At 39.3% G+C, this 26744-nt stretch overlaps 1 protein-coding gene across 1 annotated transcript; it reads left to right on the forward strand.

Annotated features, from left to right (window-relative positions):
- GOLPH3 (golgi phosphoprotein 3) lies at positions 1-26143 on the forward strand. The gene is made up of 4 exons (XM_032213585.1): positions 1-546; positions 12992-13123; positions 17182-17296; positions 24023-26143. The coding sequence occupies exons 1-4, from the start codon at positions 310-312 to the stop codon at positions 24445-24447; spliced, it is 909 nt and encodes a 302-aa protein (XP_032069476.1). The 5' UTR covers positions 1-309; the 3' UTR covers positions 24448-26143.
- Positions 26144-26744: the final 601 nt, after the last annotated feature.

The raw sequence follows: 26744 nt of genomic DNA on the forward strand, positions 1-26744 counted from the left end.
TTCTGCCACATCCTCCGCCTCCGCCGCCGTCGCTGCTGGCGTCAGCCGAGGGAGTCCGCGCCGCCATATTGGAGGAGACACCGCCGAAGTCGCCCCCGCCGCCGCCGCTTTGAGTTGCCGCAACAGGCGGAACCGGCCCGCCCATCCCGTCTCTGGCCTGCCGGCGACGGCGGGCCTGCGCCCTGCCTGCGGGAACGGAGGGAGAAGGCCGCGGCCTCCCGGGGCTCCTGCCGCTTTCCTCCCGCCGAGCGGGGCCCTCAGGGGTCGCAGGCTCCGTTCTCTTGCCGCCGCCCCCGCCGCCGCCGCGCGATGACTTCGCTGACCCAGCGCAGCTCGGGCCTGGTGCAACGCCGCACGGAGGCTTCGCGCAGCGCGGCCGACAAAGACCGGGGGGCCGGCGGCGGCAATGGCGGGGGCGGCGGCGGCGGCGGGCCGGAGGAGGAAGGCCGGCGAGACGAGCAAGGGGAAGAGGAGAAGGGGGACTCCAAGGAAACGCGGCTCACGCTCATGGAAGAGGTGTTGCTGCTGGGCCTCAAGGACCGGGAGGTGAGGGACGGCGAGCGGATTATGAGGGAACAAGGGGCGGGTGGGGAGGGGAGGGGAGGGAGGTTGAAGAGGCCGTCGGGGTGGACATTCCCGGTACAGCGCCGTCCCGATGTGTTTGGACTAAAGCCTAGCTTCCGCAGCCGGCCTAGTTGGGAAGAATGGGTTTTGGAGTCTCCTGGAGCCTTAAATGGAGGGTGTGTGGGGGGGGGGTCTTGAGAGAGCCATTGAAGAGGCAAGAGATTGATATTGCAGGAGGAAAAGGAATCCTCACCCCAGAGTTATTGGGGTAGTGAAGAGAAACCATTATAGGAGGATTACTGGTTTAGTCTAGCAAGTCATCTGGAATCTGGTAGCACTTTTCCAGATTTTGTTTTACTTTTTTTTTGGGGGGGGGGCTGCAGCTCCTTCCTCTGATGTTCTACAGCAGTGGTCCCCAACCTTTTGTCCGTGCCCCACCTAAGCATCTTTAAAATCCTGATTCCCCCCTCCCCCACGCACATATAATTTTTGCTTTATTCAAAAAGTGAACTCTGCTCATATGGAGGAAGCCTAAAAAGGCTGTTAACTTGGTTTAAACCAGGTTCAGATTGCCCCCATTAAAAATCTTTTTGCCCCCCTGTGGGGTATGAACCCCACGTTGGGAACCATTGCTCTACAGTCTACACAGCCTCTAAGGAAGTCAGCTCACAAAAGCGTCTCTCTTTTAAATTTAAAAAAAGGTGCTACTTGTTTTTTTCAGGGTAAAGGCTCAGGATTTAGAAGTCCATGGGCTCTTGAGTGTTTCAGTTTGCACAACACAGTTCATTGAACTGACCCAAGTTGTTTCCTCTTTTACACTTCATTGGGCCATAGATTGGTGAAGGGCATGCTGTGCCACAAACTGGCCACATTTTAGCCATTAAGGAACCCAGATAACTTGAAGTGCCATTCTCCTTGCAAAGCTCTTCCCCTTCATTTTGCTTGTTAGAGTAAAATCCTTTAAGAGATGACTTAAAGAATTGAAGAATAATTACAATATAATGAATGTGTGTCTACATGTAGAGATATATGGGTATGCGCATGGATGGATGGATGGATGTAGAGGTATATGGGTATGCGCATGGATGGATGGATGGATGGATGGATGGATAGATAATAGATAGATAGATTGTTTTCCCGAAAATAAGACCTTCCGGGATAATAAACCCAATCGGGCTTTTAAGCACATGTGCTAAAATAAGCCCTCCCCCTAAAATAAGCCCTCCCCTCAAAATATTGCAACATAGCAGCAGCCATGGGGTGACCACGCTTGTTGCCAAACACTTATTTTGGGAAAACACAGAGAGATGGATGGATGAAAATCTAAGGAAATTAAAGAAATAGTATGATAAAAAGAATGGAGCAGTTGATGCCATTTGAAGATCAGCTAGCAGGAAAATTCACATTCTTGTTCAAGCTTTTTTTTCAAGCAGCTATAATTGTCTGGAATAGAGAAAGCAATTTAGAAATGTATTTAAAGAGAGTTTACAATGGGGATAAATGTGTTTACCATTATATTGGGGAAGGGGTTCCCAGCTCTAAGCTTTGGAAATATACTGTAACAGAAAAATTCAACAAGGGCTCTAATTAGAAAGTATTTTAGCCTCAAATTTCCTCAGAAAAGTGTTTGCTTATGTGTGCCTGAGGGAGAGGGGAAGAGAGACAGCGAGAGAGAGAGAGATGATTATTTTATATGTTTCTTATTTTAGTTGTCTTCAGGGGTGGGTTTCAGGCGGTTCGCGGCGGTCCCCGCGAACCGGTTGGTCTGCAAACCCGGAAGTAAGTAACTTCCGGGAACGCCGAAAGATCCGCCCGCCCGCGTTTCTTACCCGGTTTTGACGAGTTCTGCGCTTCCACGCATGCGCAGAACGCGTACAGCGCCTGCACAATCCTCCAGGAGCAGCTGGAGCATCGCACAGGCGCTAGTATGCATGCGTGCACTGCGCGCGTGCACGAGGAGGACGCCGACCCCGTTCCAACCGAACCGGTTGGAACGGGGCGAGAAACCCACCCCTGGTTGTCTTCCACTATTCAAAATTAACACAGTTTTTGCTCTGACATGCTAGTACAAGCCATAACACTTGAGACAATAAATTCACTATTTGTATGTCCCTTTCTTACTCAGTCTCTTTTAATTGTATAGATCCCTTAGAATTGTGAGATAGAAGTTGGCACTTTGTTACACTAATGTAATTAGTGTGCCTAAGAAAAAGAACAGAACAGTTGGAAATTATATGAACAAACTTAATCATTAAACAATTAATTACATTGCTATTTAGATATGTAGAAAATGCCACAAACCTCATATGCTTTTCTTAGAAAGGAAAGTTTTATTAAGTATATTTACAATTTATTAAAGTTATATTTGAAAAAGCAAATCTGGAACCTGTTGCATTAAACCTAACTTAATAATAATGTCTTGTTGGTATCTTTATAATACATTTTTAATGGTACAAGCTTCATGGATAAGAATCAACTTCTTGTGATGAGGTAGGGTGTAGGCTGCAGTCTTATGCTATGATATCATTTGTTGTTAGGAAATTCAATTCCACTTCAATAAAGGCAAACAGTATGTCTTGCCATGTCACCTTGATTTGAAGATGGTAAAGATTTCCAAATCTAAGCTGGAAAACTTAATTGTCTCCTCTGAGTTACAACTTTAACAATGGATAGTGTTCTGTAGCTACCAAATAATAGTCCTGCTGGAAAGAGGCAGCCATGTTTGTCAGATAAGGTACAAATTGAAGATAAAGCATTATCTTCAAAGAGCTGTTACTGTCTTGCTTAAAAGATGACTGACTCAATAATTGTTGCTGCTTACAGATATTCTCAAAAGATAGACAACTATAAACCAAGGGTATCCAAACTATATATAGTTTTCTGAGGTTTTCGCGGGTGTTAGTATGTAGGTCTCTAGTTATTCGGGTTTTCTCCCGGGTAAAATTGGAGATGTCTTGGCGACGTTTCAACGAAGTTTCATTCGTCATCTTCAGGCTTGGTGCTTCCAGGAGCAATGTGAGATCTCGGTTGTTTCTTCCTTTTAACTGCCAGTGGAGGTTTGAACTGATTGGGTGGGAGCTTGGCTGTGTCCTGATTGGGTGGAGGTGTGTCCTGAATATATATATATAATAGTTGTGGATTTCAACTCCCAGAATTCTCCCCAGAATTCTGGGAGTTGAAGTCCCCAAGTCTTAAAGTTCCCAAGTTTGGACACCCCTGCTATAAACCATTGATACTCATCTGAATTTAGATCAAATTAATGTATGATAAAGCTCCACTCTTTTTATAGTTCTCATACGAGTATTTAATTTTATTTCTGATCTGTTGTTTTGCAAGACTAGCTGCAGTACCATTAACAACAAAGATTCACAAAAGCAGTCTTAGCTGCAGAGTTTTCATCCAGGTGTGATAGAAGGATTCCTGGTGTGAACCTTCGGTACCTATGATGAGTTTAGCAGTAATTCTGAATATGGAATCAGAATGTAATGTTGTTTGATTAAAACTTCTGATATAGTATATAGTATTGATGTAGTCATGCAAGATTTTAGATATACATCTAGTGGAATGGAGAACACTTTTTGTTCTTTTGTCAACTTTTGTGCAGGCAAGATAATGTTTAACATTCTGCATCATATATATAAAGTTGTTATTACACTTTTGCCTTAAAATTAATTGCTTTGCAATTTAATATTGAATTACATTTAATATGTAAAAGTAAAGGCTCCTTCTCTTTTCTCACAGTAAATAGTATTTATAAAGCACAGTTAAATATTCTGGAGTTCATAATTTTAAAAGCATTTGTAAATGAAAATTTTCAATAGATACATATTAAAATACAGTTGCTCACTAAGCTCTCTTGGGATATAAATTTCATTATGTTTGAAGTCGCTATAGAAATTTTAACTTCCATAATGTAGAATAATCCTCAAATGGCTAATAGTAATGCAAGTAGTCGTTGACTTAGGACTGTAATTGATCTCAAAATTATAGTTGTATTTTGTTCCAGTTGTTAACAAGTCACCATGTGACTATATCCACTTTTATAACTTTGCAGGAGTTGTTAAGTAAATGCTGCAATTAACATTAACATGTTTGCAGTTCCATTGTCCGCAATGTACATGGAAGTAAATGCCAGTCATGTGACTGCAGGACACTTGCAAACAGAACTAAATATGGGTCAGTTGCTGAGCACCCAAAATGCAATCATATACCCTGGGACAAGGGGACCTGTGGAACTTAGAATCCAGGTCTTTGAGTAACCCTGAGGAGTCCATTGTAAATTTGAACATTTACTGAGCAGCTAATCATACGTTAAGGACTACTGTAATGAAAAATAAGTATCATTTAATTTATAGACTTAGTCAGCCATACACCCTTAAAACTATTGTCTATATGGTCACACACCTACCATAGGTGTGTGAAGTAACAAAATATTTTAAAGTCAGTGCTTGCATATAACCCAGAAAATAATAGAATAATCTTAATTTGCATCTAAGGCAAGCCAATCAGTATTACACTGATACTTAAATCACAGATGCTGGAAAGTAGAAACCGAATAACTCTGACGACTTGAATCATTTTGCTAGCACAACAGTCAAAAAAGATGTTATGTAAGATGGAAATGCTACCGTGGAAGTAGAATAGCATCTGGGCTAAGAGGAACATTTAGCTCTGTACAAAACCAATAGAATTTGCCCCCCCCAAAAAAAACCCAGTGTTACAGCAAATGCCTTTTTCAGAAACTCTGCTGTGACTCTACACAGATGGACAATACTGAAATCAGATTGATTATTAACTGCAAGCAAAGATAAAGAGGCTCTATTTAGTCAGCAGAAAGACTATGGCTCAGAATTATGAAACCACCTCTTACAAAATTACAGCTAAAAAAATAAAGGCTAAGAAGATAAAACTTCAGCAAATTATCAATTGAAGGTAAAGAATAGATTTAATAGATTAGACATGACACAAGTACTTGAACAACTCTAAACTACAATTTAAAGCATAATTAAAAATGAAGCAAACAAAAATATGGGGGGGAATGAGTAAAAATTGCTGTCTGGTGGAGTTTTGAAAACTGTTGCAAAAGAGACAATAAAATTTGTGTAAACTGAGTTTAAAAGAAAATCAACACAAGAGAAGAAGTTACATTTAAATATGCAATGTACAGTAATAAAAATAGCAATTGAAGAGGAAGTACAAGAAGTTTTAAAAAAGACTACAGAAATGAAAGAAAGCAAAAATTACTGGAAATGGTATAAAAGAATAAATATTAGTATATGGGAAAATTAATAAATGTGAAGTTTTATACACGGACTAAAACCAGACATTGATTGTAATTAGAAAATATTACTAGCATCAAAACTGATTTAATTGATGAAATACCAGGATATTTGTTTAAAATCCTACAGTATGATGCAGCTGAAGTGGTACTTGACGTTTTCGAGCATGTATGGAAAACAGTTAAAAAAGATAGATGTATATTCCAGTTACAAAAAACAAAAAAGGACAGCATAAAATGCTAATCCTTTATTGATTATATGTAGAGTTTTGATTCTTTCAATCACAACAAATTGTGGACCAGGCTTTTATTATATTTCATATAAAATTGAATTATTTCTTCTTGAAGTATGAAATATTCTCAATTTTCTCCATCATTACTAAAAAGCTATCAGTACTCATTTCTCTGTTAATGTTATTTCTCTGCACTAAATATTTTGTCTAGATGTGTCATAGCCTTTCTCCCACATAGAAAAATCTCCCAAATTGAAGATCCCTTGTGAATCTGTAGCTTAGGAAGATAAAAGCCTAGAATAAATTCAGTTTCTTCTCTGCCTATTTGTATTATGTGGATACTTCCTGCTGATATTATCTTAGTTTGTTAACATTAAGCAGCACAGCACAGTGACTTTTGTACTTGTTGATCTAATTTTTCTTCTAATTATTTATTCTAGCCCAGTATTATATGATATGCTTCCTGACTATCACAAGTGTGCAGATGCAATAGCTCAGTCCATTTTTATCACCTAAGTGGGGTTCAGAACAGAAGTAGTATTCAGCCCTCCCCTTCAGGACACACCTCCACCCAATCAGGACACAGCCAAGCTCCCACCCAATCAGTTCAAACCTCCACTGGCAGTTAAAATGAAGAAACAACCGAGATCTCACATTGCTCCTGGAAGCACCAAGCCTGAAGATGACGAATGAGACTTCGTCGAAACGTCACCAAGACATCTCCAATTTTACGTGGGAGAAAAACCGAATAACTAGAGACCTACATACTAACACCTGTGAAAACCTCAGAAACACACACACACACACACACACACACACACACACACACGTCACAATCCCTGGTATGCCCCAGTTATGGGAGGAAGCTAACTGCTTCCATTATCTGTCCATCGGCTCATCATAAGAGACCATCCAGACAGAAACCCAATATTTTTACTGTTGCCTTTTTGTTACATTTGTGTTGTATTTTGTGCTGATAAATAAATAAAGGGAGACTTTATTTATTTATTATATATTATATATAATAATATATATTATATATAATATATAATAAATAAATAAAGTCTCCTTAATTATAGATAGATAGATGATAGATAGATAGATAGATAGATAGATAGATAGATAGATAGATAGATAGATAGATAGATAGATAGATAGATAGATAGATGATATAAAATTCTGCAATAACATCTTGCATTTTACTATTTTGGCTTGTTTCTTTTTTACATATGCAAGAATATGTTTCTCATGTTGTAGCTTTATATTGGGTGTCAAACTCGATTTCATTGAGGACTGCATCAGAGTCGTGTTTGATCTCGAGGGGGCATGGCCAGCTTGATGTCACTCGTGTTGGGGGCGCCTGGGTGGGGGTGGGGAACCCATTTTCGGCAACCACAGCCTCCTCCAGCACTCTGCCAACAAAACAGCTTGTGAGGGGTGCGCACAGTCGGTCTGAGCTCCGTTTTCGGTTACCCCGGCCTCCTACAACACATTGCCAGCCGCCCCAGGTTGTAGATCAGTACCTGGTTGACCTGGGATGGGCCAAGGCACCGGTGGACAGTCCTTCGCTCTTTTCAGGGTAGTCCCGTGGGCCAGATCTAAGTTTGACACTCCTGTTTTATATTATAACATTTGTGTAGAAAAATGAAAGAGTAAATATAGTTTATTTTAGAGATGAATGATTTATGTAAAGGAGTTTTTCCACCCCAACAGGTTATGATTATACCTACTTAAAGTAAAACCATTTTTCTTGGTTTGTTTCAGATTAAAACTTGCCTTTAGATATCTTAGATATCTTCGGATATACAATTCAGTTTATTAATATTATTTCAGTAGTGATGTGCTAGTTGTTTCTAATACAAACAAATTCAGTTTTTTTGTGCGTTAAAGCCATTTTGAGTTCAAAATATAAACGATCACTGTTATATTTAAGATAATTTAATATTGTTGGATGTTACTGTCATGTCAGTACGTGAAAAGTTGAAATGCTTGTTCCCAAATTCAGGACTCAATATTTGTATGTACATGTTGTATCAAAGTGAAGCTTCTAATGTCTTGTCAGTTCACAGCAGGAAGTAGGACTAAAATTAGAAGATGAAACTTTGTAACATATTAATAAGTACAGGTAGCATTCCGGTTACAACAGCATTTGGGGCTGGGATTTCTGAAGCTAAGTGATGTCATGAATGATTGTAAAGTTTGATGACCGTAAAGTCTATGTGCTTATCAAGAGCAGTCCTTGCACTCCTGGCTGCCATTGTAATCCTCGAACTGTGCAGGTTGCTAAATGGGAAGAGGTGGGAGTCCCAGGCATGTAGTGAAGAGGTAAATGTGGGTGCTGCAGGAGGGTCTTTCAGGCAGACACTATGGAGCTGAAGGGATGCTGTGAGCAGGGGCTAGGAGGTACAAGTGGACTGGGTAGGGACTCAGGTGAGTGCTAGGCAGCATGAACTGGTGAGGGGGGCACTGAAGGCAGGCACGCACTAAGGCAGTGATGGCCAACCTTTTTGTCCTTACATGCCAAAATCTTGCATGTGTGACAACGTATGTGCCCATACCCATAATGCAATACACCCCGCCCTCCTGTGCATGCACACACACCCCCCCCCCCCCCGTGGTTCCCTGTCCACCCACCTTTCATGTGTGCAATCCACCCACCCCTTTTTGGGCCTAGTAGGCCTCCCTGAAGCCTCCTCCAAAAATGGGCTGCGGGGGGGGGAGCACCCCCTGTGCATATGCGTGCAACCTTCCCCCCCACTCCGCATGTGCGCGCGTTTCCCTCATGCATGACAGAGATACAAAAATCAGGCATGCCTGGTGGAGCTGGGCTGGGCAACGGCTCGCGTGCCTGCAGAGAGGGCTCCACGTGCCAACTGTGGCACATTTGCCATAGGTTCACCATCATGGCACTAAAGAGTGCAGATAACCACTAGCAAATGCAGATTAGAAGTTGTTACAGAGAGTACATATTGTAGTAGGTCTCCTCAGGATAAAAAGTGGTGAAAGCAATTTACAACCTTCCCTGCTGGCTTCCCTATTGGTTGTTGTGGAAAAGTCGCAGGGAAAGTTGCAAATGGTGATCAGGTGACTGAGGGATACTGAAACCTGTCAAAAATGGGTACCAGTTGCCGGGCACCCAAATCCTGAGCACATGGGCCATGGGGCAATGCAACAGATGGAAATTTGAGTACTAAATACCACTTGTTCAGTGCTGTTGTAACTTTGAATGACTGCTGAACAAGTGGTTGTAACCCGAGGACTGCCTGTAGTGTGTTTGCTTTCAGAACTATGGCCAAAAAAACCCCTCCCAATTGATTATGCAATTTGTTATATATTTCCCGTGTGTTGTGGAATTCTAAGTTTGCTTAAAATTAGTCTTAAAAGTTATAAAAATACTTGTGGCATTATTGAGTCAGGTCCTTTTTTTCCCTTCCGGTTTCTTCTGATTCTGAGAAAAAAAATTCTGTCATCAATCCAGATGGCTACTGTTCTGCAGTGTAAACATGCTTAACAAATATTAAATACTTAGGTTTCTTTCATTTCTATATGAATGATATGAATTAATAGGTACATTTGTTTTATGAACCAGTTTATCCCTTGCTGTGTTAATTCTTTGTCCAATTATCTGAGAGGAAATTACCTGATTGGACTTATTTCCATATTACGTTTACAGGAGAGCACTGTAAGTCACCGACCATAGGAAGAAACAAATTAAGTGGAATTCCTGGGTCTCATTATTTATCTTCTGTGTGTGCGTGTGTGCACATGTGTGTGTATACCTACCTACCTCTCGGTTTTCCCTACTTTATGTTCAAATATTAGATTTTAAAATGTGGTATGAAACATCTAACAGCAAATCATCTACAGTTACAGACTTGTGGCTTTATATTTTTTAGACATTTAGATTTTTTTATACCTTTTTGTATTGTATTACAATTGTATTGTGATTCGTAAGCAAATTAGGTGATTTATAACTTTATTCAAATTGTAATTGGGCCTTTGCTCAACTTTATGTTGCTTGGCACCTATGCCCTTTTTCAGACAGCTCTTAGCTTACTCACACACTCTCTGGTCCCCTTCCATCTAGATCAGGGGTGTCAAACTCATAGCCCGCGGCCCTAATGCGTCATGCTCTGACCACGCCCATGCCTGGTTTAGCGGAAGGAGGAAAAGTCAAGATACGTCACGTGATGACACCTTGATGAAGCGAGTTTGACACCCCTGATCTTGACTATTGTAATGCACTCTTCATGGAGCCACCCTTGAAAAGTATCCAGAAGCTTCAGCTGGTACAGAATGCGGCCAGACAAGCAATCTTGGGCACCCCAAGGACAATGCATGTAACACCTCTGTTGCATCTGCTGCATTTGCTTCTGCCCCCAATTCAAGGTGCTGGCTATGACTTTTAAAGCCCTACCATCTTTGCCCCATTACATTCGCCTGTCCCATTCGGTGAGGAAGGAAAGGTACGGTATGTTGCAGCCCCCCCCCCTTAAAGAATTTGCCTGGTGGGGTCTAGAAAGGAGCCTTCTCTGCCCATGATCCCACCCTTTGGATCCACCCATGCTCTTTCCCACCCATCATGGATCCGCCCCCTTGACCCCCTATCCATATGCGAGTTCAGAGGAGGAGGAGGAGGAGTTTGAGTCTGCAGAGGAAAGTTTGGAGCTGAGTATTGTTCAGGGTCAGGACTCAGAGAATGCCAGCCTGATGGAGCAGCCTCAACTGGGTCAATTGGATGAGCAACAGCTGAGTGAGGTGAGCCACAGCTCCAGGAAGTTGGCCAGGAGTCTCCAGACCAGGACCGAGAGCAGCTGCCACCCGTTATCAATGCGGTGGAGGTTGAGTCCACACCACCTCCTCCTGATCCTAGGACATGTAGAGGAGACTGTCACAATGCCGGTCAGCTAGGCTACTCGCAAGTAGGCTACCTCAACTCTCATGAAGAGCTTGTACCAGCATTGCCTACATAACCTTGCCCTGAGGACTTGAGTGTTGCTGGAGCAACATGCTCAGTCCCGTGCTTTGTGTTCCTGTGCTGTGCATCCTGGCCTATTTCATTCCTGGCCTGCTTTCCTTGGACTCAGTAACCCAGTGACTCTTGCTGGACTGACCTCGGAATCTGGACCTGTGCAAAAGGGGTGCTTTCTGAGGACCTGTTTGGGGGGTTTGAATAGACACCTGTCTTGCCATAAGTGGACATGGCGGGGCAGGGAGCTGGGCAAGTGAGGCAGGCCCCCACTTTCTTGACCTTGGAAGTGTCTAAATACCTTTCTCTGTTGACTTGCATGGGGCCCACGGAGGAGCATGCAGTCATGAGGCTGGTTAGGCCTTGAAGGCTCTTCCCCCGCTTTTTTAATGTTTAATTTTCATTATTCTCTCCTTGTTTTAATTGCCTACTAATATAAAATATACATACAACTTTGGATATTTTATCTCATACTTGTATACTACCCAGAGTCATTCTGTGAGGGACGTGGGTGATTTCTAAATGTGATATGCAATATAATTCAGTTAATAGAAGAGATGTACATATGTTTATTATTGAAGCATTCTTTTGAAAATATATGAGCAAGTATTAAAGTTCATAGTTTTCCAGAGTTATTTTATAGTGCTTAAAGAAAGACTATTATATTTAATATTTTCCATTCCATTTTTTTTAATGCCTCAGAACCAAAATAGCTTTGAATGTTCTTAATTAAAACTAATGATAATTTTATTTGGTAAGTAAAGATTGGTGTCCTAATTTTATTTTTTCAATTCCTTTTGTCTGGATTCGCCTTTATTTAGAAGAAAGGGCTTCCTCCATTTGTGGAAGAGCCTGTGATTTTTTATATTCATTACAAGTTGGAGTAACTTTTCAGAAGCAGAGAAATTGGTGCAGGTGAATTATGAATTATTATATCTTGTCTCTTCTTTTAGCAGTTACAGGCTAAATATGATTAGACCAGTGTTTCCCAACCTTGGCAACTTGAAGATATCTGGACTTCAACTCCCAGAATTCCCCAGCCAGCATTTGCTGGGGAGTTTAAGTCCAGACATTTTCAAGTTACCAAAGTTGGGAAGCACTGGCTTGGACATATGTTTTACACAAATATAAATATTTATAAAGCTTTCTTAATAGTTATATAATGAATAACTATGAATGGAGATATCAAAACTGCATTTTCAGTTCCAAATTAGAGAAAAGAAAAGGCTTTTTCAGCAGTATTTCTCTAATATAAAGATAATGTAGAACAAGCTAGGAAAAAAGGGGAGAAAAGTGGAAACATTTGTTATATAAGGGAGTAAGAAAATTATCTAGAACTTGTTGATGAGATTATCCTTTTTACTGTTTAATAATCTGTTTAGTTAATTTGAAACTTTAATAGAATTTGTATGCCGCCCACTCCCTAGGGCAGTGTTTTTCAACCACTGTGCCGTGGCACACTAGTGTGCCGTGACATAGTGTAAGGTGTGCCGTGGGAGAATTACTTTATATATAGTCAATATAGGCACAGAGTTAATTTTTTTTAACATTTTCTAATGGTGGTGTGCCTCGTGATTTTTTTCATGAAAAAAGTGTGCCTTTGCACAAAAAAGGTTGAAAAACACTGCCCTAGGGACTCTTTATGGGTACACATACATGCGTGGAAACCTCAATATACAAGTAATTGTGGCAAGAGTGGACTTTGTATGTATCACAGTCCCAACTTAAGAACATTCCTGTAAAATTCTCAACTCTCCAAATCCCGCCCTCATAATGGAAAGAAAAATGGAAGAAAATACTTCTTCATTAGTATTTAATTTATTTTTGTTGCAACCATTTTGTTGTATTAGAAAACAACAGAATTTTTTATCTTGGGGTTGTATATTTGTACTTATTCTTGTAATGCATTTACAAAAAAAAATCAGTTATACATTTTCTCCCCTTTAGGGTTATACATCGTTTTGGAATGATTGCATTTCATCTGGGCTCCGTGGTTGTATGTTAATTGAATTGGCACTGAGGGGGCGTCTTCAGCTTGAAGCATTTGGAATGAGACGTAAAAGTTTACTATCTAGAAAGGTAAGAGCAGTAAAGTAAACCTCTGTACTTATCTAAAATCTTTTCCCCTTACATTTTTACATATGGTAATATTTATGAATCTAGATATTTATATCAGCATTTCTAAAGACACTGCAAGAAGGCTAATGGCTAATCAACAAGTTCGGTACTTTTAATTTGCATAGCTCAAAAATTTGGGCAATCTTATAAAAGTACTTAGCATATGAAATTTGTTAAATCCAAGGTCTAGTTAGGGAATGAATCACTCAGTGTTGCTCTTTCAGTTTGATTTTATTGGCATTATATAAAGACAGTCCCCCTCCCCCCCTTCTTCCTGGAGAGATTTTGTGAAAAACACTCACTTCATTCTCTACCACAAATCTGGTTGCATGGGCAAACTGCTCTGTCAATATAACATTTGAATCACCTATGTGAAAAGCAGGTTTCAAAAAATTCCACACTACTCCACTGTTCAGAATTAAGCTTTGCACAGCAGACATATTTCTTATGTACAGCTGTGCTTAGTTGTGATTAATTTTAAATGTATTTCTTTCTCCTTTACAGAACACAGAAAATTCATAGATTTGCCAAAAATGCAGGAATGTTCCTTGAAATTCAACAGCTGTACAGTCATAACTTAGATGTACTTTTCTTTTTTTATTTTGATACTATATCCAAGGAAGACTTTATGTTTAGACAATACAGCAAATAACTTGGTTCAGAGATAACAGAGTAGAAACCTGTGGCCTTTAAATTACACCTTTGTAGATGCCTAATTATTGGCTGTGCTAGTTGGGCCTGTTGTACTTTAGCAATACTTTGGTTTCTAAAAGATTAAGTCTTTACAGTCATTTAGTATTTATGGGTTTCAACCTAGTGTTTGTTATATGAACTTTTAATTGCAGTTAGAGATTATTTTGAATTAACTATTTCCGGAAAGTTGCAAAGTACTTACTAATCTAGCAGCTCTTAATATTGTATTAAACTAGGAATGGGAAATTTGATGGAAGTGGAGTATAAACTAGGCTCTTCTTTTTCAAAAATAAGTCCTTAGTTGAAAAAGGTTGGGCAAGAATATAATCTTAAGATTTTATTTATTTTTTTACTTTTTCACTTTGGGGGAGCTTTTAAAGAACTATTCTAGGTGTATTAATTGCACCCATGATATAATTCATAATTTATTCTAATTTTTCCAGTAGCCAAAATATTGGTTATAAGATGGGCAGCTATATAAATATTTTAAATAAAACAAATGAATATTTGTGTCTGATGCCAACATTTAAGGAAATTTTTGAACTGCCAGTCACTCACCGTTAAAAACAATTTGTTTTAATTGTGATTTTAATTAACCATTGCCTTAGCGATCAAGTTTACATGTAACAAAAGTATAAAGCAGGTGTTTACACAGTATAATCAAACAATGGACAGCTATATTACAGGACTTTTCCATTATCTGTATCAGTGGTGAAATTCAATTTTTTTTACTACCAGTTCTGTGGGCGTGGCTTGGTGGGTGTGGCAGAGGAAGGATACTGCAAAATCTCCATTCCCACCCCACTCTGAGGCCAGCCAGAGGTGATATTTGCCAGTTCTCGGAGCTACTCAATGTTTCCACTACCAGTTCTCCAGAATCTGCTGAATTTCACCCCTAATCTGTATGTTACCTTTAAAATGGGTGTCCAACTTTGATGTCGAGCTTATAAGAATTATTGTAGTGTTTAAATTCAGTTACTGTTCTCATTCCTTCTTTCTTTTTAACACCCAGTACTGTTTGAAGTACCTGCAGTGTTGACTGCTTTTGGTCTGATAGTTCAAAGTTCCACCTTAAAGAGTTATTCCACTCTTCTCCAAAACAACCTGTCCTTCTGGGATCCTCAGTGGATCTGCCTCCTCCTTGGTTATCATTTACATCTGTAATCATTCATCTTTTCATGTAGACTTTCCTTGTAATGTTTGTAATGTTTCTTTCTGGCCTTAACCTACTTCCTTTATATTGAGTCTATCTATTTTTTCCACTTTCCTTGTAAGCATTTACAAATATTCTATTCATATTTGGGTTCATTTAGTATGGCCTGAATCTGTTCTGGTAAGCCCAGGAGGAAAAGTGATTCTGCAGTGGACAATAATTGTTTTAATTATAAATTGTTGAGGGACCTCAATAGTCAGCAGTATTTTTAATTAAACTAAATGCCATGCATTTTCATTAGAGTTGTAATTCTCTAGAAGTGTGTTAAATACACCATCCTTGAAGCAGGTCTCTCTCAGCTGCTGCAATTCTATTTTGTTCCAACCTCAGAACAAAGTTTGATCATTTTAAGTGTTTCACCTTGAGGATTGCAGTTAAACTTTTGTGTTGAAGCTTTAAAAAAAACATATACAAATATAGTAGTTTTGTTTTTTCTAATCAATTTTCAGTGTCTGTTCTAATCCTGATGTATGTTTAATGTATTCTAAAATACTCCCCTCACTTAATTTGGAGCTAGTTGTTTAAGTGCCTGCTAAATAGCAGCCCAAGATTGTGAACTCACTTACCTCGGTGGCTCTGGAATAAAGAACAAAATACTTGTTTTGCATTCTCTGTTTTTTTCCCTATAGCTGGAATGCTTAAAATATTTTGAATTTTATTTAGCTGGAATGCGGTCTCAAAAATCTTCAGGTATTATTGCTTTGGTTTTGAGTTTGAAGCAAAATGTTTTGTTTGGTGGGTACTTTTTCATATATCATGCATTCCATTCATGCCCTCCGTTTTATAATCCCTCAATAGTTCCAGCTGATGTTGCAGTTTGCTTTTTAAATCTCTCTGCTTGTATCCATTTTTTTGTATCCAAAAGCCCCCTCCCCCCTTTGTAGTGAGAGTACACCTTCTTGTACTGAGGGGGAAGATAAGTTCTTCCTTTCTCCGTATTTGCCATCCTGAGAAATACTCTGCCTATATCACTTGCTGCTTTTTAGAAGTTTAACTGGACTTTTAAGTGAGATTATAGAATGTGAAATTAACAACTGATCAGATACAACAGGGGTGTCAAACTCATGTCATCTTGGCAGCGTCATGTGACGTATCACAACTCCCCCCCCCCTTTGCTAAACAGGCATCGGCATGGCCAGCACGTGATGCACCCAACCAGCTGGCCGCGAGTTTGACAACCCTGAGATACAAGATATTTATTTAGGAAGAAAGATTGGCCCCATCAAGAATGTTTATGAGCTCTGTTGGGATCTCTTTGATCCTATTCACCCTGTTGGAACTGTACATCCTCTATATTTGGTGTAATAGTATGAGAATGAGAATTATAAGAATGAAAATTACCTTAGAAGACAGGAGGAAAAGCTGTAGAATAGATAGGACAACCATTATGCAAAAGGTATTGCACTCTACAGAAGGGGGGGAGGCAGCATCTTAGAAAAGACTGCCCCCCCTCCCCCATTTTTTGGGAAGTGTTGGTAATCATGATTGGTGCTTCTTTTATGGACTACCTCAAACAGTTGACACTTGTCTAATATCAAACGGAGAGTGGATTTGGCATTGAACAGATTAAGCAAGAGCCATTATCCATAGTTGCTTTTCATTCTCTTTCCAATTACTTACATATTCCTTTTAAGATCCATACAATTGTTTTTTGCATTTATCAGTAATGTTCTCTGCTTTTTTAAAATCTGCGCTGACTAGATAGCAGTGGCTTTAATTGCTTTGCTTCCTGACACCTTTTTTGTTTGATCAACACAGGGATATATCTGAAAGACTCATACTGAGTTTAATTATCCTAACCATTCCTTCCTGTGTCTCTGCATTGACATGGATTTCTGTTTCTCTGTGATTGTTAATACCACCCTCTAGTAATCTGGAATAATTATTCTTCATTTAAATTCTTCATATGATCTACAGAATTGTGTCATGAATTTCATAGCTCGCAGAAGGTACTGAGTTTTGATTGTGAAAAGTGGAAAGACACTTGTCACAGCCTGCAGTGTTTAACCCTTTAATTGTAAAAAGCCATATGGTGTTTAGCCATGTTCTCTGTACTTGATGTTAAGAAATTAAAATTTGAGGTGCTCATTTTATCTATCGTATTTCCAATCAGGTGATCTGCAAATCAGATGCTCCTACAGGGGATGTTCTACTTGACGAAGCTTTGAAGCACATTAAAGAGACTCAGCCTCCAGAAACAGTGCAAAACTGGATAGAACTGCTTAGTGGTAAGAAATTTCTGTGAAAAATTAACCTCTGAATGCTTTCAAATTTCTTTGAGCTGCCATTAATTACATACTAGTGTTTAAGGCACAATTTTTCAAATTGTGATCTTCTGTCGTTGGACCATTATAATGTGTTAAATCAGTAGTGTTAATCTTCTGAGATTTGGGGGGTAATCATTTAAAATTCCCCACAATACGATAATCCAGTAAGAAATATGTACTGCTCTGATGGGATAAGGAGTTTTATTAGGAATGTAATGCTGTGTTCCTAATATTATGGCAGTTTGGATTAGCTTTGCTCATCTGACTTGGTTAATCACTTTTTAGCTTTCAAACTATTTGAATCAGCAGATGCTCTCTTGTTTTCCACAATTTTGATTGTGTACTTTGATATAGTATCATTTTTTTTCATGCTTAGAAATTACTGTATTTTTCAGAGTATAAGACATACCGGAGTATAAGACCCACCAAGATTTTGAAGAGGCAGATTTTTTAAAAAGGTTTTGCACTCTGCAGACCTCCCAAAAACAGCCCATTTTTCGTCAAAAAAGGGCATGCATAGCCTTTAGGAGGCTTGTAGAGTACTCCTGGGGGCTGGGGGGGGGGCAAAAACAAGCAAAAAACTGCCTTTTTGTGAAAAACGGACCATTTTTTTGCTCATTTTTGCCCCCCCCCCTCAATTCCCTCCCCATTTTTTGTCAAAAGAAGGGCATGCATAACCTTTAGGAGGCTTATAGAGTGCTCCTGGGGGCTGGGGGGGACAAAAACGAGCAACAAATGGCCTGTTTTTCACTCATTTCTGCCCTTCTCAGCCCCCAGGAGCACTGTGGAAGCCTCCTAAAGGCTATGCACAACCATTTTGGTGAAGGGGCGGGCCAAAAATGCTGTATTCAGTGTATTAGACACACCCAGATTTTCACTTTCTGTTTTGAGGGGAAATGATGCGTCTTATACTCTGAAAAATACTGTAGCTATTGGGATATTATTTTTGAATCTGGTATTTTTTAGTTTCGTGAACAGAGATAGAATTCAGAAAGGAATTATAGGAATCCAGTTCAGATTGAAGAATGTCATCATGGAATTTGATAGAATTGTTCCTACAGCTCACATACAATATTCATTATTATCCTAATTTTCCAAAAAGCAAGATGAAGAAAAACAATAGTTAATTTGAAGAAAGATCCCATCTACAAACTATGTTTTCCTACCTTTAATAGTTCCCATAACCTCATTATGGAAATCAGGACTTCCTGTTTCCATCTTTATCCTTTAATTAATTTTTTTTTAAAGTTTTATCTTTGTCTAACCTGATTCAGAGAAAACATAATAACAAATTTAAATATTTAAAAAGATAAATTTATTACTAAGGAAAAAGAACAAGTAGAAATAAAACTATATAGAAGTAGTCCCCAGTTTAAGAACAAGTTCAGTTCCCAAGATTGTCCTTTAAGTCGAATTTGTATGTAAGCTGGAATAATATTATTGTATAATGTTGAATAAGTAGAATTGTGTAATGAACCTTAAACCAAACATACTTAACCTGGCACATGCTATATTCCGGTTATATTGGTATATGCTCGATTAATTCCTAATAAGTGAGAGATACCAGGTTAGAAATCCAAATTAGAGATGCACCAGTCAATACAGGCCAGAGTTCTCTTTCTTCTAAATTACTTCCAAAGACAACCCTCTCTTTTAATTTAATACCTGTTCAGGCTGTTGCATTCACACAGAATTCCTGGTATTGTGCATTTCTAATAAAAAGAAAGGATTTCTATTATTGAATTATAATTTTTAAATTATAGTTTTCTTTGCCTCTTGAAAATGAAAACCTTATTATGCTTGGGGCTAATATGTTTTCCCCCTCTATCAAGTAATAATATGCTGCTATTTTTTAAAAAAAATATTAATCCCAGTTCCAAATATGTAGTTTAGTCATATACTATAATAGAACGTTTTAATCTACTTCTGCTTCATAGTTCAGTGCAACATGGCTTCCAATTTTGTTTTTCTTCAGTCTGCTTATTAACTTTCTCCACCTTAAGTATCTTTCACAAGCAGCATAATGTTTATTCATAGTTCCAGTGAAATCAGGGGAGTTAATCCCTTGTAAATAGTAGACTTAAGTCTTAATGACATGTGTCTTTATTATTTCTTTTTATCCTTGCTGTGCGCTAAGAGGAAGGAAAAACCAGTGTTGAACATGAGACAAATGCAGAGCTTTTCTTGCTAGTATAATAAACAATGTTTTCACGGTTTCCAGAAATATGTTTTGAATAGGGATTCAGAAAGCAGAATAAGCCTTAGAAGACTGCTTCTGACTGAGGTTCCTTTCTTTTCAGTCCTCCAAACTGTAAATATTGGCTAACATTGATTACTCTGTTAATATTCATCAGGTATATTAAATGCTTGAGGAAAAGCACATTAAAATGCTATTTATATGCATATTGATGTAATTTTGGTTGGTTAAGTAACTGAAAGCAGAAAAATAACACATCACTGTTGTTTGTGGAGTGGTTGTTGGCCAAAAAAAACCAATTTGGAAAAGAAGCAGGAAGTTGCCTTAGATTGTAAGGCTCCAGCTTTGACTGTTGGAGTCATATATAGTTTTGTGATGGTTTCTAACACAGATGGTTTCAACTACTCTGTTGGCTTTCCAACCTGCTTATTTCTGTTTGTGTTGAAATTACAACTTCCAGAATCCCCAAATCAGCATGGTTTGCAGCACAAATGGAAGGGGGAGCTAGATGGAGAAAACTATTTTATACATTGTTATATTTTCCCCATAAGCACATTATTTAAAAACTGCACTTCCAAAGTTTCGCAAGTTGTATATTAAATATTTCCACAAGTATGCCAAAAATAGATTTGTAACTTACAGGTAGTCTTTGCTTAACAACGTAATGGGAACTGGCAATTACAATCGTGAAGTGTGACATTAGATGACTGTGCAACTTACATCAGCAATTACAGCATTTCTGGTTGTAGTGTTAAGCGAAATCTGTGCAGCATCATGTAATTAAGTGCCACTTGTAACTTCCTGCTAGCTTCCCCATTGAGTTTGTTTGTCAGACGCTGACAATGATGATCACAAATGATGATCATGTGACCATAGGACACTGCAACAATGTCAAGGATCTATTGTAAGTCTTTTCATATAGTGCCATTGTAACTTTGAATGGCACTGAACAAGATGTCTTTAACTATATTTGTATTTCTTTGTAAGTAATAAACTCCCAGCCATAACGTGTAAAGTACATTCTTTGGATAGAATGCAATACTACTTCCTCCAAGGTGATAAGATTTACATCTTTGTGTATTCACCCTTGAATGAGTTCCAGCCTAGCCTCCTTGGACCTTTTAGTTTGGGAGCAATAATTTGTTTTAAATTATTGGTATTCAGCATGTTCAGTCATGTGAGGAGGAGGCCCTGCTTCTAATCCCAAGTACCACATCTCAAAGTTTTGGGGGAAAAAATGCATTAAAATCTCCTCCTCACTCTAAGATACAACAGAGTTTCAGATTACTTTGATTGCATTGTGAACTCATTCATAAGGAAATTTGCAAAATATTCATACGTCTGCAAAGAACTCTGATATATGATCACATGGTAAAATAATTGTCAACTTAGAAGTAACTTGTCGTATTTTTCGGAGTATAAGATGCGCCAAGGTTTTGATGAGGCAAATTTAAAAAAATAGTTTTTGCACTCTGCAGACCTCCCAAAAATGGCCCGTTCTTTGTCAAAAAAAAAGGGCATGCATAGCCTTTAGGAGGCTTGTACAGGGCGGGGCATAACCTTTTCCTAGGGGGTCACAGCAAGATCGACAGCAGTTTACAACTTCCGCGACACCTCATTTTAAAGCACATAAAAAACTGAATTGAATGAGCTATTAAATGTTAAATTTGCTTTAAGAATGGCTGGAAAATTCGATTCGGAAGAACAAAGGATCATTGACAGAATAAAATGCATTGCCTTTCGAGAGGCTCGCGATGCTGGAGCGACGTTTATCAATCGAAAATGGATTGCAAACAAATTGAAACGTCATCCGGATTGGGTTACTGATAATTGGAACAAAACAGCCCAAGAATGTTTCACAAAATTTGGAGAAGGGCGTCCTCTGCAACTGTCCCAAGAAAGCAAAGCCATCATTGCAACTGGCAGTCGCAAACAACGAAAAGGAAACCGAAAAGTGGCCCAAGAAATCCTTCAAATTCATGGAAAACGAGTTGATCAAAGGACAATCGGCCGATATCGAGAACGAGAAGGTTTGAAGCCATTCCACGTCATTTGCAAACCATTGAAAACTCAAACACACGTTCAAGATCGGCTTTGGTTGTGCGATTGGTTGTCTGAATGGACCGAGGAAGATTTTCTTCATTTGGCGCCATCTGACGAATTCTTCGTTTATGCCATTCGAAAACCGAATTTCCAGAACGATCGAATTTGGGCTAAAGACGTCGACGACATCGCCAAACATGAACGATATCGACAAATCGTTCGCAATCCGACTTGCATCGGGATTTTCGTCATTTTCACAGCCAAGAAACTGCATTGGGTTTTGAAGGATAAAGGGGAATCCTGGGATGGCAGTTATTTCCGTGAGAAAATTTATTGGAGAATGTCATTCCATTTCTCAGTGATCCAGACAATGTCTTGGTGGTTGGTGAGGCTGTCTTTCTTCATGACAAAGCTCCTTGCATGCGTGCAAATGCGACTCAGCAATTGTTAAAGGAAAACAATGTCGAATTTTGGGGCAATGACGTCTGGCCGGGAAATTCGCCAGATCTCAATCCGGCAGAGAACACTGGGGCCATAATTAAGGATGAAGTGGAAGCTCTGATGATTCAGGAGCAAGGTCAAAATCGATATTCGGTTGAAACTTTGAGAATGAATTTGGAAACTGTGTTGAAAAATCTGGAAAATCAAACGGAACTGTTTGAAGATTTGTTGTGTTCTTATCCACCTCGTTTGAATGCTGTTCGAAGGGCTAATGGTGGTCATACTGACTATTAAATCGTGTCAATAAACTCAGTTTTTGATGGGCTTTCGAATGGTGTATGAATTATTTGTGTTGTTATTACAAGTGTTGCTGTGACCCCCTAGGAAAAGGTTATGCCCCGCCCTGTAGAGTGCTCCTGTGGCCTGGGGGGGGGAGCAAAAACGAGCAAAAAACAGGCCGTTTTTTTGTCAAAAAAGGGCATGCATAGCCTTTAGGAGGCTTATAGGGTGCTCCTGGGGGCTGGGAGGGGGGCAAAAATGAACAAAAATGGCCCATTTTTTGCTTGTTTTAGCCTTTCCCAGCCCCCAGGAGCACTCTGGGAGCCTCTTAAGGGCTATGCACAGCAATTTTTGCAAAGGGGATGGGGTTTCAGAAGGCCAAAAATGCTGTATTCAGTGTATAAGACGTACCCAGATTTTCACCCTCTTTTTTGAGGGAAAAAGTTATGGTAACTTCTTCAGAATTCATTGTAGTTTGAGGGTTTGATCACAAGGTGTCACCAATATTCCAAGAAAAATAATTAATTAAATGGTCACCCAAAAGAAAGGTCCCCTCCCCTTTCATACTTGTTTGATAAGACTTTAAGAGTGAAATCTATATATTTTCATGATATTTTGAGGGTCCTGTAAATATTTTATTAATAAGATAGGCAGTAGACTATGCCTACAATAGACTTTTAAGCAGATTCAGGAAATACCTGAGAAAAGTAATGAACTAGGCAGGGTATCAATATATAGTTTTAACTAATGGTCACGTTATTCAAGAACCAACCTTTTAAAAAAGAATCCAGTAAATGCAGTTATCTGCAAAATACTTGAAGAGAGAAGGGCATCGCTTTCTCTTTTTCTCTTACTGAATTTTAAATGTCAGTTACCTTTACAGGTAGCCCTTGTCTTATAACAGTTCATTTAGTGACCATTCAGAGTTACAATGGCACTGAAAAAAAATGATGTATGACCTTTTTTGACACTTGTTGCAGCATCTCCATAGTTAAATGATCAAAATTCAGATGCTTGGCAATTGACTCAGATTTATGACGGTTGCAGTGTTCCTGGGTCATGTGATCTCCTTTTGCACACTTCTGACAGACAAAGTCAATGGGGAAGCCAGAGTCACTTAACAACGGTGTTACTAACTTAACACCGACAGTGATTCACTCAACAACTGTGGCAAGAAGGGTTGTGTAATGGGACAAAATTCACGTAACAAAGGTTTCACTTAGCAACAAAAATATTGGGCTTAATTGTGGTCATAAGTTGAGGACTATCTGTACTTGTTGGACTTAATTGTGGTCATAAGTTGAGGACTATGTACTTTAGGGTAAGGGCAAGGCTTGCTCATTAATTTGGTTTATCTTCTAGTAGAAAGTTTCATATTTTATTCCCTACCCCCCAAAAAATGCATGTGACCTCATCCACTAGAATATTTTTGAGGTTCACTTGGACAGAGGTTCAGAGAGGGAGATTCTGCTTCTAGAGCAGGGGTGTTAAACCCGTGGCCTGTGGGCCGGATGCGTCATGTGCTAGCCCCACCTCTGCCCGGTTTAGTGAAGGGGAAGGGGTTGTGTAATCCAGAGGTGGTGAGTACATCATTATGAAACAAATCATTAAATCTTATCAGAGGGGGGTGGAAACCCATTGTTATATTTTTGGGGTGATGATGTTACCAAAATATCTGCTAAATGTTTTATGAGCCTTTTTTTCTGTTTTTGTTTTTTCCTTTCCAGGTGAGACATGGAATCCATTAAAATTACATTACCAGTTAAGAAACGTCCGCGAACGGTTAGCCAAAAACCTAGTTGAAAAGGGGGTTTTGACTACGGAGAAACAGAACTTTCTCCTCTTTGACATGACCACGCACCCCCTCACCAACAACAACATTAAGCAGCGCCTCATCAAGAAAGTTCAAGAAGCTGTGCTTGACCGATGGGTGAACGACCCCCACCGCATGGACAAGCGCTTGCTGGCTCTCATTTACTTAGCCCACGCGTCGGACGTCCTGGAGAACGCTTTTGCCCCCCTTCTGGATGAGCAGTATGACCTTGCCACAAAGAGGGTGCGGCAGCTCCTGGATTTAGACCCTGAAGTCGAATGTACGAAGGCCAACACAAATGAGGTTCTGTGGGCTGTTGTAGCAGCCTTCACGAAATAAGTACAATCAGACTGCTTAAACACTCCCCCCCCCATTTCATATAAATCGGTTAATCTTCCCTCGATGATTCATACTTTCTGTCATCTGTACCTCCCCTATTGTGATGAAAATCGGCTCCTGTTCATAAGAATGGTAGGTAATATGTTCTGGGTCCCCATGCATACACACAGCCCGGCTGCTCCCCCCTCCCCCGTGTGTGTCTACTACAGGATTCTGCTGGTGCAAGAAAGCTACTTCCTGTTCTTAAACTGGTGGGCTTGTCATATTGTCATTCTGTTTTATATCCAATTTAAGTTACTTTAGATTTCTATTGTGTAACTTCCTTTTCTTCCTCCGGAATGCTGTTGTACAAAGAGAAACCACTTCCCAGGAGAGAAGCAAGAACCTAGTTTCCAGCGGATTTAGCCCTGTAACGTGCCTCCGCAGCAGAGCATTATGGACTAAAATCATAGAAGGATTTTGACATCCCAAAGTTGAGCTACATTGAAATCTGGAGAAAGTGGTTTTTGCAGGCACCGTTAAACCATGAACCACTTGTGTGGGAAACTCATGCAGAACCAGCTTAGCTGAATGAATCTGAGATAAGCATCAAAGCAATACTTGGTGAAATATATGTTATTTTTTTATTGAAGTTTGGATGTCATTCTAAAACCTGGAATATCCCAAGATGGACTCAGTAAAGTTTGCATATTGCTGTCCCATGAAAAACTATATTAACTTTATGCTTTGGGTCCGTCTGTCCCCCTTGCAAAAATAACACACTTGAAATCTCAGATTAGTACAGAAAGGTCCAGTTGTTTCACAAAAAGCTTTTATGATGGGATACATTCCAATGTAGCCTGTACATAGTAAGAATTGTATATTAACACACAAGCACATTAAAAGATTTTAGTAAAATTCCAAATGTCAGTGGATGGTACACCTGGCATTCCATTTATTTGCTTTTTTCAGCTGCTGCCTTCCTCCCCCCCCCCCCCCCCCATTTTGGGAAGCTGGGCCTCCTATAATTGAGTGAGTGAACATGTGTGATTCTTTTCTGAACCTGCCTGGGCTTTGTGCCATCCAGGCACAATCTGCCTATGCATTGCCTTGATAGTATTTGTAGTATGATAAAACTACGTTATTATGATTTTTTTCAAAAATCTTATTTTCAGAAGAGGCTTGTGACCAGTAAAATTCTTTGTGCAGTTTTCAAGTTTTAGTTTATTCACAACCTAATACCGTACTATGTCTCATGTCATTAATCTACTTAACACTTCAAAAAAAAATCAGCTGTCAATCTTAGCAAGTATTGCATGTAAATTGTTAGCAGGTGAATACTACAGTTAAACCAATTAAGAGTTCTGTAGTAGGACACTCTACTATGTTTAATTTTTATATACAATTATGCTGATTAGCACATTATTGTAAAATATATAAACTGGCTTTTAAAGTTTATTACCTCTTTACTGTTGCTTGTCCTTGCTTCACAATGTAAATATGATTTCAACTAATTAAAAACTGGCTTTCCCCTCCCTTTTTGGTTCAAATAACAGAACACATTAATAGTGGGGCTGGTATCTAGAGGTTTTTCTTTAACACTGAAAACAGAGAATACTAAATGACGCATATAACTGTAGTTGAAAGTAAAGGGAATTCCCAATCTGTATACTAGCTTTTTACCTATGGTAAATAAACCTATGATCTTGAAAGTGCCTGAAACAGAGCAAGCATATAATTTTGTATTTTGTGTTCTTAATTCTGATTATACAGTAATCTGTCCTAACGTAGTGTCAGAAACAACTGTAATCCTTCAGAGTCGGGGGATTTCTTGCAAACGAAGGATGGATGCTTCAGCTTTTCATCTTGCAAGGATGAAACTTGTCTCTGATTCGATCAATTTCTTCTAACTGTCCAGCTTGATAAATAGAAATCTTTTTTTTAATCTGAAATTTTCTATCACTGTTCTTAGCAATAAGAAGTCACCTAAGTTTTCTGGAGTGATTCTTTAATTGAACCAGTAGGTGGCGTCTCTTCCTTCCGCAAATATTATGGTACAAGAAGCTGACAGTTGTAGACTCTACTAGAGATGAATTCCTAGCATCTAAAAAAGAGGGATTAGAATCCAATATTGTGAAATGTTTTCATTTGTTCTACAATCTCGACTTCATTGAGGGTGGCATCAGGATTGTGTTTGTCTTTTGAAGGTGCAGAGGGGGGCATGGCAGGGGTGGACATGACCAGCTTGCTGTTACTAATGTTGGGGGCACCTGTGGTGGCCTGGGGAGCGGGGACTGGAGGGGATCCTTCTGCAGTCC

Source organism: Thamnophis elegans, chromosome 3 (genome assembly GCF_009769535.1).
Source record: "Thamnophis elegans isolate rThaEle1 chromosome 3, rThaEle1.pri, whole genome shotgun sequence".
In the NCBI taxonomy this organism is placed as follows: Eukaryota; Metazoa; Chordata; class Lepidosauria; order Squamata; family Colubridae; genus Thamnophis; species Thamnophis elegans.